Source organism: Podarcis filfolensis, assembly GCF_964270895.1.
Source record: "Podarcis filfolensis genome assembly, chromosome: 15".
Classification (NCBI taxonomy): Eukaryota; Metazoa; Chordata; class Lepidosauria; order Squamata; family Lacertidae; genus Podarcis; species Podarcis filfolensis.
The window spans coordinates 24,168,508-24,186,247 of record NC_139618.1 but is presented as its reverse complement, the minus strand read 5'-3'; the positions used below and the strand labels follow the sequence as shown (position 1 = coordinate 24,186,247).

Sequence of the window (17,740 nt, the reverse complement as noted above, 5' to 3'; positions counted from 1 at the left end):
ATAAACAAACAAACGAATAAATAAATAAATAAATGGAAAAGAAAGGCAGGTGCTCAAAAATAAAAACACACAGGTGTCCCAAGGAAGAGCTGGAGCTCAGGGATACATGCAAGTTCTGCTTGCAAAAAGTCCTGGATTGACACTCTGGCATATCCTAGCTATGACCCCAGTTTCAAACGACAGAAGGTCACCGGTGGTCAGCATGGAGCAGCCTTTGCCTATGCAGAGGGCAAACATAGGTAAAGGCTGGTGCAGACAGGACTGAGTTGGGATGCACCCACACCAAACATTTAAAGCATACAGTGGAACCCCGGAAGCCGAATGCCTTTGAACTTGAATGTTTCGGCTCCCGAATGATAAAAAACCGGAAGCGATTGTTCTGATTTTTGAAACATTTTCGGAAGCCAAACATCTGGCACAGCTTCCGATTGGCTGCAGGATGCGGAAGCTGTGCCTTGGTTTTCGAACTGTTCCGGGAGTTGAACGGACTCCTGGAATGGATTAAATTCGAAAACCAAGGTAGGCTGTATTTAAAGTTGTGGTTCCTGCATTGCAGGGAGCTGGATGTCCCTTGGCATCCCTTCCAACTCTACCGTTCTATGATTCTACAAAAGCATGGTCTCCACAAGAATCCCAAAGAAAGGTCTGGAAACCAAGCCTTATGAGGAACGGTTGAGGGAGTTGAGTATGTTTAGCCTTGGAAAAGAGGAGACTGAGAGGAGATATGATAGCTATCTTCAAATATCTAAAGGACTGTCACATGGAAGATGGAACAAGCTTGTTTCCTCCTGCTCTGGAGGGCAGGACCTGAACCAATGCTTCAAGTTACAAAAAAGGAGATTCCAGCTGAACATCAAGAAGAACTTTCTGATGGTACAGTGGAACAGACTTCCTTGGGAGGTTGTGGACTCTCCTTCCTTGAAGGTTTTTAAGCAGAGGTTGGATGGTCTTTGGTCATGGATGCTTTAGTTGAGATTCCTGCATTGGAAAGGGGTTGGACTGGATGACACTCAGGGTCCCTTCCAACTCTATAATTCTGTAACTTTAGTTTAGCAACCACAAAGCTACAATTCCAAAAACCTACAGTTCCCAGGGTTCTTGGGGTGGAGGAGGTGGTGTTTATGCAGCGATAGGTGGTCTGAATGGATGACTTCAGATTTGCTATGTTCCACGATGGCCCCTATGTGACCCATTTATTGGACCCAGTCCAATTTACTTGCAGAGAGATTAGGTGACTTCAGTTATTTAACCAGCACTCGTTTTGTAGGGAGATCAGATGATGCTGCATCAAAGCAACAGGGCCCTCACTTTCTAGTGCATCTCACCACTACTTTCTAAATCTCAAAAAGGCCCAGTATTTTGGGAAAGCAGCTGTGCAGGCAGCTAAAACTGCACAACTATGCCTAGGATACATTATCTTGATTTAGTGTGATTTAGTTTGCATTGTATTTGTTTTTGTTTCCTTTTTGGAATTTTTAAATTAATTTAATAATAATAATAATAATAATAATAATAATAATAATAATAATAATAATACAGAAAGCCTGCAACTTATGTGGGGGTAACATTCCAGGGATCGCACCTAAAGCCAAAATTGTGTATAGTCAAAATACATTATGTGCAATGGCAGGTGGGGTTGCCCAAGTCTTTTTCCTCAGAACCCTGCCCCTTTAATTTTTTATAATACTTTGCCCCATGCATAGAGCTGAAAGTGCGCAAATTAAATTTGCGTAAGCTGTGGGCTTACTGTATAGCTGTGAAACGTCAGTTTGCCAGTATGTGATTAAAACCCACCTCCAAAAAAAGTGACGGTCCGGAAGCACCTCAAATTCCTCAGTAAATGCCATACTTTTAAAGCAGCTTCCAAAGAATCCTGGGAACTGTAGTTTTCACCTCACAGAGCTATGATTCCCAGCACCCTTAATAAACTGCAGTTCCCATGATTCTCTGAGGGGAAAGAATGTGCTTTAATATATACGCAGCCTCAGTCTATGTCAGGCATAGGCAAACTCGGCCCTGCAGATGTTTTGGGACTACAACTCCCACCATCCCTAGCTAACAGGACCAGTGGTCAGGGATGATGGGAGTTGTAGTCCCAAAACATCTGCAGGGCTAAGTTTGCCTATGCCTGGTCTATGTGCTCCCTATGACACCCTCACAGAAGTCAATGGCTGTATATCCAGTATACAGTGGTACCTCGGGTTACATACGCTTCAGGTTACATACGTTTCAGGTTACAGACTCCGCTAACCCAGAAATAGTACCTTGGGTTAAGAACTTTGCTTCAGGATGAGAACAGAAATCGTGCTCTAGCGGCGCGGCAGCAGCGGGAGGCCCCATTAGCTAAAGTGGTGCTTCAGGCTTAACCCGAGGTACCACTGTATTTAAAGCACACACCCTCCTCGAAGAATTCTGGGCCCTTGTAATTCCCTTCGCAGAGTTCCGATTCCCAGCTGCCCTTAACAAACCACAGTGCTTGGAATTATTTGACAGAAGCAATGCGCTTCGAATGCGCTTTAAAGGTGCATGAAACCTTCGCCCACGAGAGCAGAGAAAGCCCATCTTAAAAAGCCCAGCACCCAGCCCCAAACCCTCCCTGTGGGATGCTTACCGTCTGTGACTGCCACGTCTATGAGAGCTTCGTTCCCTGTGATGTTAGAAGCAACTTAGCATCATACCATTGTGGCTGCTCCGGCTGCAGGAAGGAGTGAAGGAGACAACAGGTGAGACACACACACACACACACACACACGCCTGCATCCCGTGGGAACTCAAGCGCAGGCAAACGGCAGGAGGGAGAGCGTGGCAATACTGAGAAAGTCCCTGAGGGTGGAAGAAGGAACTCGGGCCATTTCCTGGACTTGGCGTGGCTTCTTCTCTCTCCCTCTCTCTCTCTCTCTCTCTCTCTCTCCTTCCTCTCTCTCTCTCTCTCTCCCAGGCGTCACCAGGATCAAGGATGCCTGCCACATTTTTGGAGCGCCTCCTCACCTAATGGCTTCAAAGGGCTTGGGAGGTGTTGCGGTTCACCCCGGCCAGGTATGCAATCATCATTCCCACACTGCAGAGGCGAGGAGGATTCGGGAGGCGCTCAAAGGGGAGTGGCCGGCTTGCAACTCCCGCAGCCCATTAGAAAGGAGGGGAAGCCAAGAGCGACTCAACAGGTATAGAGTCCATTGCCTTCCACCATTGGAGGCAATGTGATTCTGAAGACCAGTTGCTGGAAACCAAAGGAGTGCTTAGGGGGCATCTGCCTGGCCACTACAAGAACAGGGAGCTGGACCAGACTGGCTCCCTTTGGCCTGACCCAGCAGGGCTCGTCTTAGAATCAAAGAATTGTAGAGTTTGGAAGGGATCTTGGCAATCATTCAGTCGAACCCCTTGCAATGCAGCTGTCCCATACGGGAACCGAACCCGCGACCTCGGTGTCATCAGCCCCATGCTTATGTAACTGTTGGGAAGTGCTGTAGCTCAGAGGTACAACACAAGGTTCAATTTCTGGAATCTCCAGGCATGGCTAGGAAAACATCAGCCCTGCTTTAAACTTTGGGCAGCTTCTGCCAGTCGCTGTAGACAATACTGAGCTAGGTGGACAGGTGTCTGACTTGGCCCATGGCAGCTTCTTACATTCCTTATTAAATCAATCACTACAATAAGAACTAGAATCTTAGAAAGGACTTTCCTCAGCACTAGGTGACCTCAGCTGGACAGCTGTTGTGCTCAGGTCCTGTTCGCAGGTTTCCCATCTGGTTGGCCACCATGAAAACAGGATGCTGGATTTGACGGCTACCCTTACGTTCGTGTTCTTATGAAAGCCCATGTGTGGTAGTGTTTAAAATGTCAGACTGGAACCTGGGGGTAAAGGTAAAGGGACCCCTGACCATTAGGTCCAGTCATGGCCGACTCTGGGGTTGCGGCACTCATCTCGCTTTATTGGCCGAGGGAGCCAGCGTATAGCTTCCGGGTCATGTGGCCAGCATGACTAAGCCGCTTCTGGCAAACCAGAGCAGCGCACAGAAATGCCGTTTACCTTCCCGCCGGAGTGGTACCTATTTATCTACTTGCACTTTGATGTGCTTTTGAACTGCTAGGTTGGCAGGAGCAGGGACTGAGCAACAGGAGCTCACCCCGTCGCGGGGATTCGAACCGCCGACCTTCTGATCGGCAAGTCCTAGGCTCTGTGGTTTAACCCACAGCGTCACCCACGTCCCTTGGAACCTGGGGGACCAGGGTTCAAATCCCCATACAGCCATGAAGCTTAAGGGGTGACCTTAAGGGGCCAGCGGCTGCCTCCCAGCCTAACCTACCTCACAGGGCTGTTGTTGGGGTTAAGTAAGGAGTGGCAGAACCATGCACACCACCCCAAGCTCTTTGGAGAATGCAATGAATAAAAGCGTTCTTTGTCGTACAAGGTTCTCAGCAATGTCTCTGAACAACTCACTCAGGATTTCAAGACTAAGCCATTGGTTTTAAGCTTAACCCAGACTTGAATAGGCCCACTTGGTCGCCTCTCCCAGTTGTGTAATGGTGCATTTTGCTGTGCAGATGTTCTTACTGACAACCACAAACAACTGCCCACCTTCTAAGACTATGCAGGAAGAAGAGGCTTTTGGCAGGTGCAGACATCAGAGCTTCAATATGGTCAGCATGTTTTCTCTGCCACTGCACCCCTGGTCCCAACCTTGTTTAACAGCCTGATGAAGAGCTCTGGTGGACTCAGAAGCTTGCTTGCTATATTCTGACATTTTGATTGGTAACAATAATAGGACCAGGGGAGCTTCTGTGTTTCTTGAGTGGTACTTGAACCCCTCAGCCATGCATGCTAATATAACCCCCTATCCCTCTGCTTAACAACCTGTTTGATGGGTGTATCTCTGAGAAAGGCTTTTTTTTCCATGCAGAGGAGTGGCAAATAGCGACATGGAAGATTGCATCACTGGCCCTGCTATGAAATAAGTAATAATGGTGTTTCGGCATCGCTGCATTACACCATTAGCCTCTGCTAAGTAACTATCATCTTCAGCTACTAGGCTTTCTAGAAAAAAAGGGGGGGAAAGGGTTCTATTTTTTTGGAAACACTGCTATGAACAGGAAGAGGGTGATCTTTTGAATGCTTCAGACGATCAACACAGACTCTTGGCTTAAACAGGTACTTGAGGGCAGGTTAACCCTTGAGGACTAGTAACTTCCTTTGGTTTATTTGAGAGGGAGGCATAACCAGCCTGGAAACCATCATGAACGGCAGCTATTTATTATTCTACTTAAATGTCGCTCGACTACAATTCCCATCATCCTTGACTATTTGGCCATGCTGGTTGAGACCAATGGGCTACCAGTTCACAACTCCAGGTTTAAAGTAACTCTAAACTATTGCTTATTGTTGAACAGAATCCTGCCTTTCCTACGGCTCCCAAGTAAAAGGACCAGAAACATGGTACGTGTGTGCATTTGTTTTTGTTTTTAACTCATTGTTTTCCCCTACAACTGTCACTACTGAATATGTGGACTGATAACATGAAAGCTTGGTTGCTCTCAAGAACTTCTGGCATGGATGCTAGCTGCAGCTAGGATTTCAGTAGCCCAGCAATGGAAAACCTTGAAAAATCTGCATTTGTCTTTGTGTTATAAGAACTTGAGGGCTCTGGCTATTGTGGAGGAAAATAACACATAAATTGCAGGTCTCCAGAGGGATGAAGAACCCAGAATGCTTCTAAGTCACCTGGTGGGATATTATTTCTTATGCTTCAGACTTAAGATGCCCAGCATTCACCAGGTACACCTGATGGGGAATATGGATGTCTTGAATTATGATGGAGTGTTACTGCTCCTTCCTCTTTATTATTTTTGGCTTGCTTTGTATAGGGTAGGGTGTAATGAATGCCCTGCTACTGCACCTTTGGGTTGTCAGTAAGTGGTCATTATGCTACAAAAAATAAAAAGAAAGAAAAAGAAAAAATAATCTAGCCAGTTGCTGAAAATGCAAAGCTAGCCACTTTCGAGCTCTTTCAACTCTTCCTGATTCCTCTGGATGGGAGTTTTCACCTCAGCTGTGACTCAAGCGTCACAGATCACGCCTTGGTGGCTGTCCCCTATAATTAAGTGTCCCAGCAAAGGGGTCAATAGTCGAAAAGGCCACTGAGGGTGAGGGAGAAGGATGAAGAGAGAAAGAAAACCTTCAAGATGTTTTCCGTCCTCTGTGATCAGAGAATAGGCTGTTTTCTTCCCCCTTTCTCTTTTCCATAACAGCCTGGAGGGTTTTCTCGGAGGCCCTCTAGTCAGGAGTGCTGTTGTTGTACTGGCATGGCTGTTTTGCAACAACAACAACAACAAACCTCGCAACGTTTTGACCTGTTGCTGTTTTGAACCAGATATTTAGGGCCGAACTCCACAAGAAGCAGGAGATCCACTATTGGATCTCCCTGAGTGGCTATTTTTAGTGAAAAACAGCTGCGGAGGCAGGCCCCGATTTGGATGGGGCAGCAATAGGGGCTGGAGGAAGTTTATTCCTTTCCCCCTAGTGCAGTTTCCCTGATCTAAACATTTACACCCCGAACCTTGAAGCTGCTATTTACCCCACGGTGTTGGGGGGAAGGCTGGACAGGGTAAGAGTTAACTCCCCCTATGCCATTTCACCTGTCTACATCGGCTTACACTCAGGTAACAGGGACACAGGGCTCCCTGAGGTACGCTAGAGACAGTCAGGGCCAACCCAAGACATTTTGTTGCTTGAGGACCAAAGGATGATTCCTTCCCCAATTCCATGTACAAAAGCCCACAAGGCTGGCAACTGAGGCCTCACCAGCACTATAGCAGGATCATACCACTTTAAACAGCTGTGGCTTCCCCCAAAGGGCACTGGAAACTGTTTAAGGGTGCTTAGAGTTGTCAGGATCCTTCTATTTCCCTTGTAGAGCTACAGTTCCCAGAGTTCCTTGGGAAGAGGGACTGGGTTGTTCAATTGCTCTGCAAACTGAGGCGTCCAGACGAATCTGATTCTAGCTTTAACTTCACGTCTACTCAGTCCTACTGAATTCAATGAGGCTTACTCTCAGGTAAGTGGGGTTAGAACAGGTGTAGCGGACCTTTGGTCCTCCAGCTGTTGTTGCTGGACTACAACTCCCATCAGTCTTCCCAGAGATGATGGGAGTTGTAGTGCAGCACAATCTGGAGAGTCAAATGTTCCCCACATCTGGGTTTGAAGTTCAGCTGGACTCTCTGGCAGATAAAAGTCATTACAGACTTTAGAGGCCTGCAGGATAGAAACTGGATGAGGTGAGGGGAGGTGAAGGATTGGGAAGACTCTCAAACCCTGCTTTTGCTGCTGTTTACCATTTGTGCTGTTGCAGCGGGAACGATGTTGATTTATTTGTTTAATATTGTTCACTGCCATTGTGATATTGATTCTTAGCTGCACTGTTTCGGAGGATGATGCAGGAATATATATTCCAGAAGCTGTTGGACTAGGACTCCCAACTGACAAATGTCTGTTCTGGCTGGGGCTCGTGGGAGTTGTAGTCCAAAAAAAACAACAAAACCTGCAGCCTGTGTGCAAGTTTGTGGAGCAAAGGATTGCTAATAGAATTCTCAGTGCCCTCAGCAAACCGCAGTTCCCAGGATCCTCTGGGAGACGCCATGACAGTTGAACTGCTATAGAACTGACTCAAATATCTGGCCTAGTTCTTTGCAAAGGACGGCGATGAAACCCCAGCAATGGAAAACCTTGCTGCCAAGCTCAAGACAACTTGAGCCAGCACACAGCACTCTGCACATGCCTAGAGTACACTCCAAGGAGAGCATGCTACAGACCTTTATGGTCATGGCATACACTCTAGGGCTGGCATTAAAAACAGGTTTCTGTGCACTAGGAGAGTAGGGCCAAGTGGCTAAGACTGGAGCTGGGATCAACTGAAGGGAGAAGGACAAAGAAATGGTTTGCCCAACATGAGATAGATAGCTGGCATAGGAAAATGCCTTATACCGCATTTGCCCAACTGCTGCCATCTACCAGCATTCTTGGCTGGTCCATTAGGGCAAATGGGGCACTTGCCCTATTTGCCTTCAGCTGCTTCCTTACAGCCAATCTGGCTGTCACCTTCCTCCACCTGAGCCTCAATGTTCTCCTAGCGAGGAGGAGGATGGGAACAAAACTAGGCTGTGTTTCACATTGCATTTGTACACACTGGGGGCAGAGGTGTCTTCACTCGAAGCACATGACCCAATTCGTTTCCTGTGAAACACCCCACACCCCACCTGAACTCCGATTCAGTGAAGCTGCCTGCTGCTCATGCGCAATTGTTGTTTCACCTGCGCATGCTTCATCTCAAAGGCTTTAGTTTTTGGATTGGATGGAGGCTGGTTTGAGGGACAACACATCAATCAGCAGCCTTTCTCAAGAAACTACAGGATGAGGCGGATTGTGGCCAAAGTTATGCGTACACAGCTTCAAACACAAGTGGCAAGAGCTTACTGGAGTCAGAGTAAATGGTAATATTGGCTCTGGCTTCACCTTCTCTTGGCCTCCTTGCCTTCTGCCATAGTGATCCTGATAGGCACCAGCAACCATCCAGTGACTTTCAACCCTGGGTCCCCGGATATTGTTGGACTACAACTCCCCTCATCCCTCACTGCTGACTAAACTGGCTGGGGATGATGGGAGTTGTAGTCCCAACAGTGTATGAGGACTAGGGCTGGGCGATATATCGTCCAAAACCGGTTTGAAGCCCATATCGTGATATCGGTTTCATGACTGTTGACCTGGCAATACATTGCAAATCATGATGTGTGTTTGTGTGCTATGCAAAAATCACACTGTTGGAAAAACCATGCCTCTACATACATCCTTATTTCAGACATAGGTAAAGGTAAAGGGACCCCTGTCCATTAGGTCCAGTCGTGACCGACTCTGGGGTTGCGGCACTCATCTCGCTTTATTGGCCGAGGGAGCCGGCGTACAGCTTCCGGGTCATGTAGCCAGTATGACTAAGCCACTTCTGGCGAACCAGAGCAGCACACGGAAACGCCGTTTACCTTCCCACCATAGTGGTACCTATTTATCTACTTGCACTTTGACATGCTTTTGAACTGCTAGGTTGGCAGGAGCAGGGACCGAGCAATGGGAGCTCACCCCATAGCGGGGATTCGAACCGCCGACCTTCTGATCGGCAAGTCCTAGGCTCTGTGGTTTAACCCACAGCGCCACCTGCGTCCCTTTTTCAGACATATATCAGTATATATCCAATATATATATACCAGATATCGCCCAGCCCTATTTGGGACCCAAAATAGCAGAGAGAGAAATCTCTCCCATCACGTGACACCTTTTAAACGAGAGACTGATCCCGGGACCTTCTATGTGCTGAATTATGGCCCCTCCCCTATCCTATCCATCTGGTCCAATACAGTCTACTCTGACTGACAGCAGCATCTTTTGTCTTTTCATTCAACTGCTACTTGGTCCTTTTTTTAAATTGGAGATGCCAGGGACTGGATCTGGCACCGTCCGCAACACCAAACGGGCACTCTCCCTACAGAACAATGGCCTCTACGCAAAAATTTAAAGCCATAGCCACTCCTCCCAACCACCTCCTCCAAAGCACAAGAGTCCCTCACTTTCTCTGCACAACCACTGCCTCCCACTGACCACCAGGACACCAAGGAAATTTGCAGCTGGGCTCTTTAAGGTTTTGGGGGCCTCGGCCATCTAAGGTCAGAGAGAATCACCAGCTTCTGAGCTTTCTGCCGGCAGCGGGCATTTTCTTTTTGCCAAGCGTATACCAGGGGCACATCATGACCCTTCTCTGCATTGCAGCAAATTTCAGCGACACCCCCAAGCAGACTGGATTTCCATCAAACACCCCAACACCCCACTGCTTCCTGGGTGTGCTGACTTAAAGGAGCGAGCCTCACAAACTTAACTTTGCAATGACAGGGGAACCGACAGCCTCAGGAAGTGGTGGACTCGCCTTCCGTGGAGGCTGGATGGCCACCAATCAGGAATTCTTAATCTGTGATTCTTGCATTGCAAGGGGTAGGACTAGATGGCCCCGGGGTCCCTTCCAACTCTACAATTCGGTGAATTCCATGACACCAATTCCTGCACTTTAATGCCCCAGCATACACCCTCCTGAACAAGTGGGGTGTTTTGTTTAAGTTACGACTTCAGCCCAGGTCAAAAGCATGGACATTATAAATGCAGCGGAAACAGGCAGGAAGGGGGGAATGGACTCTGCAACCAGTGGTTCAGAACAGAGGCTGACCAGGCCATGCAGTCTGCTGAGACCCCACTATGCCTTGATCTCCCATAAAGCAACAACCAACTGCTAGCCCAACCAGCTTGCTGTGGACCAGTGTTTCCCAAACCTGGGTCTCCAGCTCACCAGACTTGGTGAGCAATAGAGTTCCACAACATCTGGAGGGCACCACATCATAGCTGTCAACGTTTCCCTTTTTTAAAGGGGAATTCCCTTATTCTGAATAGGATTCCTTGCAAGAAGAGGGAAAAATTGACAGGTATGCACCACATTGGCGATCGCTGCTCTTGACACAGCTGCCTGCCTGCTACCTTTCTGCTCTGCCTGAAATAAAACATTTTGCACATGCTAATAATAATAATAATTTATTTATACCCCACCCATCTGGATGGGTTTCCCCAGCCACTCTGGCCAGCTCCCAACAGAATATTAAAAACACGATAAAACATCAAACATTAAAAACTTCCCTAAAGTTTGCCAATTCCTACAAACACCTATAACCGGTCCGAAATAAAGAGGTTTATTAAAGTTTTTTAAATAATAATAATAATAACCCCCACACTTTGGATTGCTTAACAACTGCATTAAGCACACTGGGAGAGAGTAATTTGAGTGGGGTCACTCAGAGGAGAAGATGGTGAAATGCAAACAGGGGACACAGAAAGGGCTGAACTCCTCAATGCCTTCTTTGCCTCAGTCTTCTCCGATAAAGAAAACAATGCCCGACCTGAAGAATTTGGAGCAAATGATTCAGCAGAGGAAACACAGCCCAGAATAACTAAGGAGATAGTACAAGAATACTTGGCTAGTCTAGATGTATTCAAGTCTCCAGGGCCAGATGAACTGCATCCAAGAGTATTAAAAGAACTGGCAGATGTGATTTCAGAACCACTGGCAGTCATCTTTGAGAATTCCTGGAGAACAGGCGAAGTCCCGGCAGACTGGAGGAGGGCAAATGTTGTCCCTATTTTCAAAAAGGGGAAAAGAGAGGACCCAAATAATTACCGCCCAGTCAGTCTGACATCAATACCAGGGAAGATTCTGGAGCAGATCATTAAGCAAACAGTCTGTGAGCACCTAGAAAGGAATGCTGTGATCACCAATAGTCAGCATGGATTTCTGAAAAATAAGTCATGTCAGACGAACCTGATCTCGTTTTTTGACAGAATTACAAGCCTGGTAGATGAAGGGAACGCAGTGGATGTAGCCTACCTTGATTTCAGCAAGGCATTTGACAAGGTGCCCCATGATATTCTTGTAAAGAAGCTGGTAAAATGCGGTCTTGACTATGCTACCACTCAGTGGATTTGTAACTGGCTGACTGACCGAACCCAAAGGGTGCTCATCAATGGTTCCTCTTCATCCTGGAGAAGAGTGACTAGTGGGGTGCCACAGGGTTCTGTCTTGGGCCCGGTCTTATTCAACATCTTTATCAACGACTTGGATGATGGACTCAAGGGCATCCTGATCAAATTTGCAGATGACACCAAACTGGGAGGGGTGGCTAACACCCCAGAGGACAGGATCACACTTCAAAACGACCTTGACAGATTAGAGAACTGGGCCAAAACAAACAAGATGAATTTTAACAGGGAGAAATGTAAAGTATTGCACTTGGGCAAAAAAAATGAGAGGCACAAATACAAGATGGGTGACACCTGGCTTGAGAGCAGTACATGTGAAAAGGATCTAGGAGTCTTGGTTGACCACAAACTTGACATGAGCCAACAGTGTGACGCGGCAGCTAAAAAAGCCAATGCAATTCTGGGCTGCATCAATAGGAGTATAGCATCTAGATCAAGGGAAGTAATAGTGCCACTGTATTCTGCTCTGGTCAGACCTCACCTGGAGTACTGTGTCCAGTTCTGGGCACCACAGTTCAAGAAGGACACTGACAAACTGGAACGTGTCCAGAGGAGGGCAACCAAAATGGTCAAAGGCCTGGAAACGATGCCTTATGAGGAACGGCTAAGGGAGCTGGGCATGTTTAGCCTGGAGAAGAGGAGGTTAAGGGGTGATATGATAGCCATGTTCAAATATATAAAAGGATGTCACATAGAGGAGGGAGAAAGGTTGTTTTCTGCTGCTCCAGAGAAGCGGACACGGAGCAATGGATCCAAACTACAAGAAAGAAGATTCCACCTAAACATTAGGAAGAACTTCCTGACAGTAAGAGCTGTTCGACAGTGGAATTTGCTGCCAAGGAGTGTGGTGGAGTCTCCTTCTTTGGAGGTCTTTAAGCAGAGGCTTGACAACCATATGTCAGGAGTGCTCTGATGGTGTTTCCTGCTTGGCAGGGGGTTGGACTCGATGGCCCTTGTGGTCTCTTCCAACTCTATGATTCTATGATTCTATGATTCTATGATTCTATGAGTAAACGCATAAAACTCCCATCCCCACAAAGCATCTCAGCCTAGGAAGAAACAGAGTTGTTTTGGACTTGTTCGAGCTATTTAAGGGTCCCTCTTTAAACAGCCCTCCAGCCTTCCGTCCCGGTTTGTACCCACCTGTGCGCATGGAACAACGGACCTGAGGAGTAGTGGCATGGGGCTCAGTTCTGTCTCCGCAAGGTGCTTTTTCTGCGGCAGGATCGGGTGGAGAGAAAAAAAGGTAGGTTACAGAGCCAGTAGGTACTAACCTGTTTCTGAAAGTCAGATTTGTGGGGGATTTCTAGTTGTGTTTTTTGAAAGTTAAAGAGAGGTGGGAGGGCGGAGATCTCAACAAGCAGCTCAACTTCTCCGGCACAGAATGAACTCGAATGCCTTTCAGTAGTGGTGTAGTCCGCAGCAGAAATTCACAGCTCAGGTTACCAGCCAGATAAATATAGTGTCTTATCTGACCTCACAGGATGGCTGGAGCACTCTCACATTCCAGCGTGGGGAGACTTAAAGGGGAAGCGCAGGAGGGGCCCAGCCAGGCAGGGAGGGGGGCTCATCTCTGATAGAAAGGTGGGGGGCGGATGGGCCGACAGGACTAGACTTTGTGGTGAGAGGAAGGAAGAGGGCACTGGGGATAGGAAGTGAAAAAGATGTTACAAGAAAGAGAACTAAGGTGAGCAGAAGGATATGATTGGAGAGGAATGGCTGAGAAACAGGAATCTTCCCAGTCTGGTCAAGCTAATTTATAAGGACAAGAAGCTCACCCACCCCTTTTAAAAAACAAACAAACTGTTATTCACTGAGTGCTGCAAACTGCCCTCAATATCAGTTTTTGGAGCGGCTCGTGCTGTTCATTTTAAGCGTTATTTTGGTACGCACACAGCCTCTTGCTGTTTTGTTTTTCTTAAAAGCACCTGTAAAACAATCATTGGAATTATTATTATAATAACTCCACGTTCATATGAGGAAGTGAGCAGAAGACGCACAAGAGCCTTAATGAACCGGCGTGACCCCCTTAGGCATAGATAGTATCTCTCAGCCTCAGTTCCGTCATCTGTGAAATGGGAACATTAGCACAACCTGCCTAGCAGCGTGATGGGCATTGTCGCAATGACAGATGGGAGATGGAAACGGGCGTTACCATGTCCTGAACTCTGGGAGCAGAAATCTAGGGCAATCAACCAACACGCGTCCCATTGGGTAAAGGAGCTGCAGGGTGTCACAGGTTAAAGGAAGGGAAAAAGGGGATGCTTTTAACTCACTTGGAACCGTTTTTCAGAGGGATGAGAGGCTCCAACCCGGGAAAGTCTTTAGAGAAGGACTTAGGGCAGGCTGGGCCAGCCAGGGGCACCTCCAGATTCTGCTGTACTACAACTCCCATCAGCTCCAGCGGATGTAGCGCAGCAGCATTGTTTGGAGGGCCCCAGCTGGAGGACGCCCTAAGATGCAAACAAATCCACATAGCAACACAACACAAGAGAGTCACACTCTGGGAGGCGGAGCCACGGCTTGGGCCGGCTGCCCCAGGGCATATTCCAGGCACTGACTCAGCCTGCAATAACAGGGAGAGATTCCTCAACGCCAGCTTCATCATTCCTGGTGTTAACAACAGCTCCGGCTTCTCGGTCACATGCACTGCAGCGCAGACAGAGAGCCCTGGCAGGGCTCAAAAGGGCTTGAGGCTGCTGCTGAATTTCCTTAGGGGAAACCAAATTTTGTCCCAAGAGCTCCAGCAAGCAGCTAATAGAGAACGCTGCCTTGCCCAGTGAGGATCTGCAATAGATGTTTCCTGACATCCCAGAGCTGGAATCTGGTGATGGAGGTTAAGCCAAACTGTCTTTCACCATCTGGCTGACCATGCGCAGCTCTCCGGAGTACAGGGAGCAATCGGGTGAGCCACCACCAACAATAAAGGTAAAGGGACCCCTGGCCATTAGGTCCAGTCGTGGCCCACTCTGGGGTTGCGGCGCCCATCTCGCTTTATTGGCCGAGGGAGCCGGCGTACAGCTTCCGGGTCATGTGGCCAGCATGACTAAGCCGCTTCTGGAGAACCAGAGCAGCGCACGGAAATGCCGTTTACCTTCCCGCCGGAGCGGTACCTATTTATCTACTTGCACTTTGACGTGCTTTCGAACTGCTAGGTTGGCAGGAGCAGGGACCGAGCAACGGGAGCTCACCCCGTCACGGGGATTCGAACCGCCGACCTTCTGATCGGCAAGTCCTAGGCTCTGTGGTTTAACCCACAGCGCCACCCAAGTCCCACCACCAACAATACCTTTCTTCAAAAAAGACAAAACTGAGTTCAATTTAAACTCCTAGGATGCATTAAAGACAACTTCTAGAACTTGCAGCATGCAAGGAGTTGGGGGAAGAGTATACACACTGGATGGAGGGGACAAACTCGTTCCTTCTCCTGATGCACTTGTTTTATTATTACATTTATATTCCACTTTTTGTCCAGGATGGTTAGTCTCTCTGTTATCTCCCTGTCATCCTCACAAACATGAAAGGTAGGCAAGGCTAGGAGTTGATGGTGGGCATCACAGCCCAGTGGGGATTTGAAGCCCCGTCTCCCCCAAGTCTTGGCCTGACATTCTGTTAAGTGACTCCCTGCAGCTCTTTAATCTCAAGGTTGTGGGTTCGAGTCCCACGCTGGGCAAAAGATTCCTGCATTGAAGAGGGGCTGGACTAAATGGTGCTCATGGTCCCTCTTCCAGCTCTACAATTCTATGCAACGAATCTGAAAGGCAGCTGGATAAATAGACAATTAAGTTTCACCTCTCCACAGAAATTATGCAAAAGCAAATCAAAATGAAGGCTCAATTAAAAAAAATAATTGCCTGGAAGTGACTAGCAAGAGAGAAATGAAGAGTAGTGTTCTGTGATGCTTCTGAGCATGTGCAGAGAGCCTTTTCCAGGCCACCTCAGTGGGTGCAGTCTGTCGCCATACACAATCAAGAGTCCTTATCCTGGAGAAGGGCCTTTCACATATGGGTCTGGACCCCACCACACGCTATCTTACTTAGACCCTAAACTTGATACTATTATTAATAATAATGATGTGATAGCGGCTTCTAATCTCTATGCCGATTGCCTGCCGTTAGCTACCTCCCCTCCCCACGTACTTTCATTTAATCCGCCAGAGCGTAACCTGGGATAGCTCTGTATTCCTGGGTGAGATGGGAGCTAGTAACTTGGGAAAAGGCGAACGCGCGTCGGGGAAGGCTACCGTAACGGCACAAGAGTTTCTCCAAGCCACGGATATACACACCCGGCCCCGATGCTTCGCCACGCCTTCAATCGCGAGGAGGGGCCCAACTCCGGAGTTGCCGCGGGCGGCGGGCGTCTCTAACCCGGGCGAAGGGAAGCGCCTCCCCCGCCCCGCCTGCCCGTGGTTAGGGGTGGGGATCGGGGCGCGCCCCGCACTCACCTGGCTCTCTCCTGGGGGGACGAGCCGAACCCGGCCGGCTCCATGGAGCCGCTTTCCCAGCCGCCAGCACCTGATGTCACAATCCGGGCGCAGCTGACGCACCGCGGGGCCAGAAGCGACACCCGCGTCCCGGAGAGCGCCGCGGGGCGGCGCGCGCGGAGAAGGGAGAAGGCAGGAACCGGGAGCCGGAGAGAGGGAAGGAACGGAGCAGGGGGACCCAAGCTTAGGGCTTTTCCGGAGCTGGCTGCAGTAGCTGCACGCGAGCTAGAAATGCACTCTGCACGCGCTCAGAAAACGCGCAACTCCTTATTACTTTAATAGCACGCCTTTCTCCCAGTGCAGGACCCCTAGCGGCTCACGGCGTAAATAAACTAAAAAAACACGCAGAACATATATATTGAAAATGTAGGTCACCCTGTTTAAGAGCAGCACCCCCTTGAAGGCACAAAAAAGTGTTTTGCTGTTTGCTTTCGAAACGAGTAATCTCTTAAGCTTTTCGCGGTTTTTTGTTTTCTTTTACAACGGCATAGCAAGCGACCCGCCTCCTTCTGAATAAAGCTGCAGTCCCATTGTTTTTTTATGGATCGGGTGCGCTGCTGGCCATTTACGCACACGCGTAGTGGCAACGACTCGCAACCTGATGGCGCGAACACTTTCCTGGGGAAGTAAATAAACCCGCATTAAACTAAACCGGGATACCGCCTGGCCACGTGGGCGAGCTCGCCACGCGTATATAAAGCTTCCTTGGCCTTTGGCGAAGTTGGCGGTTATGTGGAAATAAGCCATGGCGCAGGAAGGGCCGGGGGCGGATCGTGAGCGGAGGAAAGCGTCCTTACCGCTCCATCCTATATGTGCGTTTCCTCGGAAGTAAAGGCCGCTGTGTTCAACTTTGGATCGGTGTATCAGCTTTGGAAGATCGAACTACTCCGCAGCAGATTGTTGGAGTGAACTTTGTCGACAGGGAGGTTCTGGAGTTCAGGCCCGGACTGGAAAGCAGCCTCTCGCATCTGCTGCTTGTTTAAAAGGAGATCTTGAAATGCACTCCCTTAAAAAAACAACACCCCGCTAAAAGTGCCAGATTTATTATTGCAGTTTTTATAGGGTTGGCATTCATTTTTCACAGTGGCCTAGCATGCAAAAACGAATTAAGTGGGTGCAGGTGTTTATATCTTCCGGCAGGACATGAAATGGCGGGAGAAGCTACAGCTTCCTGTTAACTATGCATGATATGCAGAGATAAATTGGGGCTGGTAGAAAGGTTTGCCAAGCTGCCTTCTGCTCACCCTTGAAAGACAATAGCAGCTCGACCTCATTCAAGGCATCTGAAAGCCAAACACTGATCTAATAATCGGACTCCATACCAGATGCGGAATTCAACAACCTAAGGATTTACTGTGTGCAGACAGAACATCCAAGGGATGTGGAAAAAACAACACGCAGCAATCTACTTGTTCATTTGAAGCAGCATAACAAAAATTTAACACATTAACAACTTATTTTGCATTTTCAGTTGCTGGGGGTGTAAATATTGGAAACTTCCTTTAAAAAAATAAATGGTGCTATGTATGGGGTGTTAGAAAACTCCTCTCCTAGCAAGAGCAGTGTCTACATTAAAGTGCTGTTCAAGGTCTATGGGATGTAGGGGCATTTTGTGTGCCCGTAGCCTGGGATGGGGAAGAAATTTG

At 48.3% G+C, this 17,740-nt stretch overlaps 1 protein-coding gene across 6 annotated transcripts in view; it reads right to left on the bottom strand.

The window, feature by feature from the left end:
- Window positions 1-17,179, bottom strand: part of USP2 (ubiquitin specific peptidase 2) — an 83,166-nt gene extending 65,987 nt beyond the window's left edge. The window contains exons 1-3 of one of the 6 annotated variants that reach the window (XM_083588678.1): window positions 16,056-17,179; window positions 12,755-12,826; window positions 2,612-2,695 (exon numbers count right to left, since the gene is read on the bottom strand). Coding sequence is in view for 2 of the 6 variants with exons in the window: in XM_083588677.1 (XP_083444803.1) it covers window positions 12,755-12,764 (10 nt within the window). In the remaining 4 variants the exon portion in view is untranslated. Of the gene's footprint in view, window positions 1-2,611; window positions 2,696-12,754; window positions 12,827-12,885; window positions 13,025-15,750 lie in introns of those variants that run through there. The other 5 variants (XM_083588680.1, XM_083588679.1, XM_083588677.1 and 2 more) reach the window with 5 other exon arrangements.
- Between the last annotated feature and the right edge of the window lie 561 nt (window positions 17,180-17,740).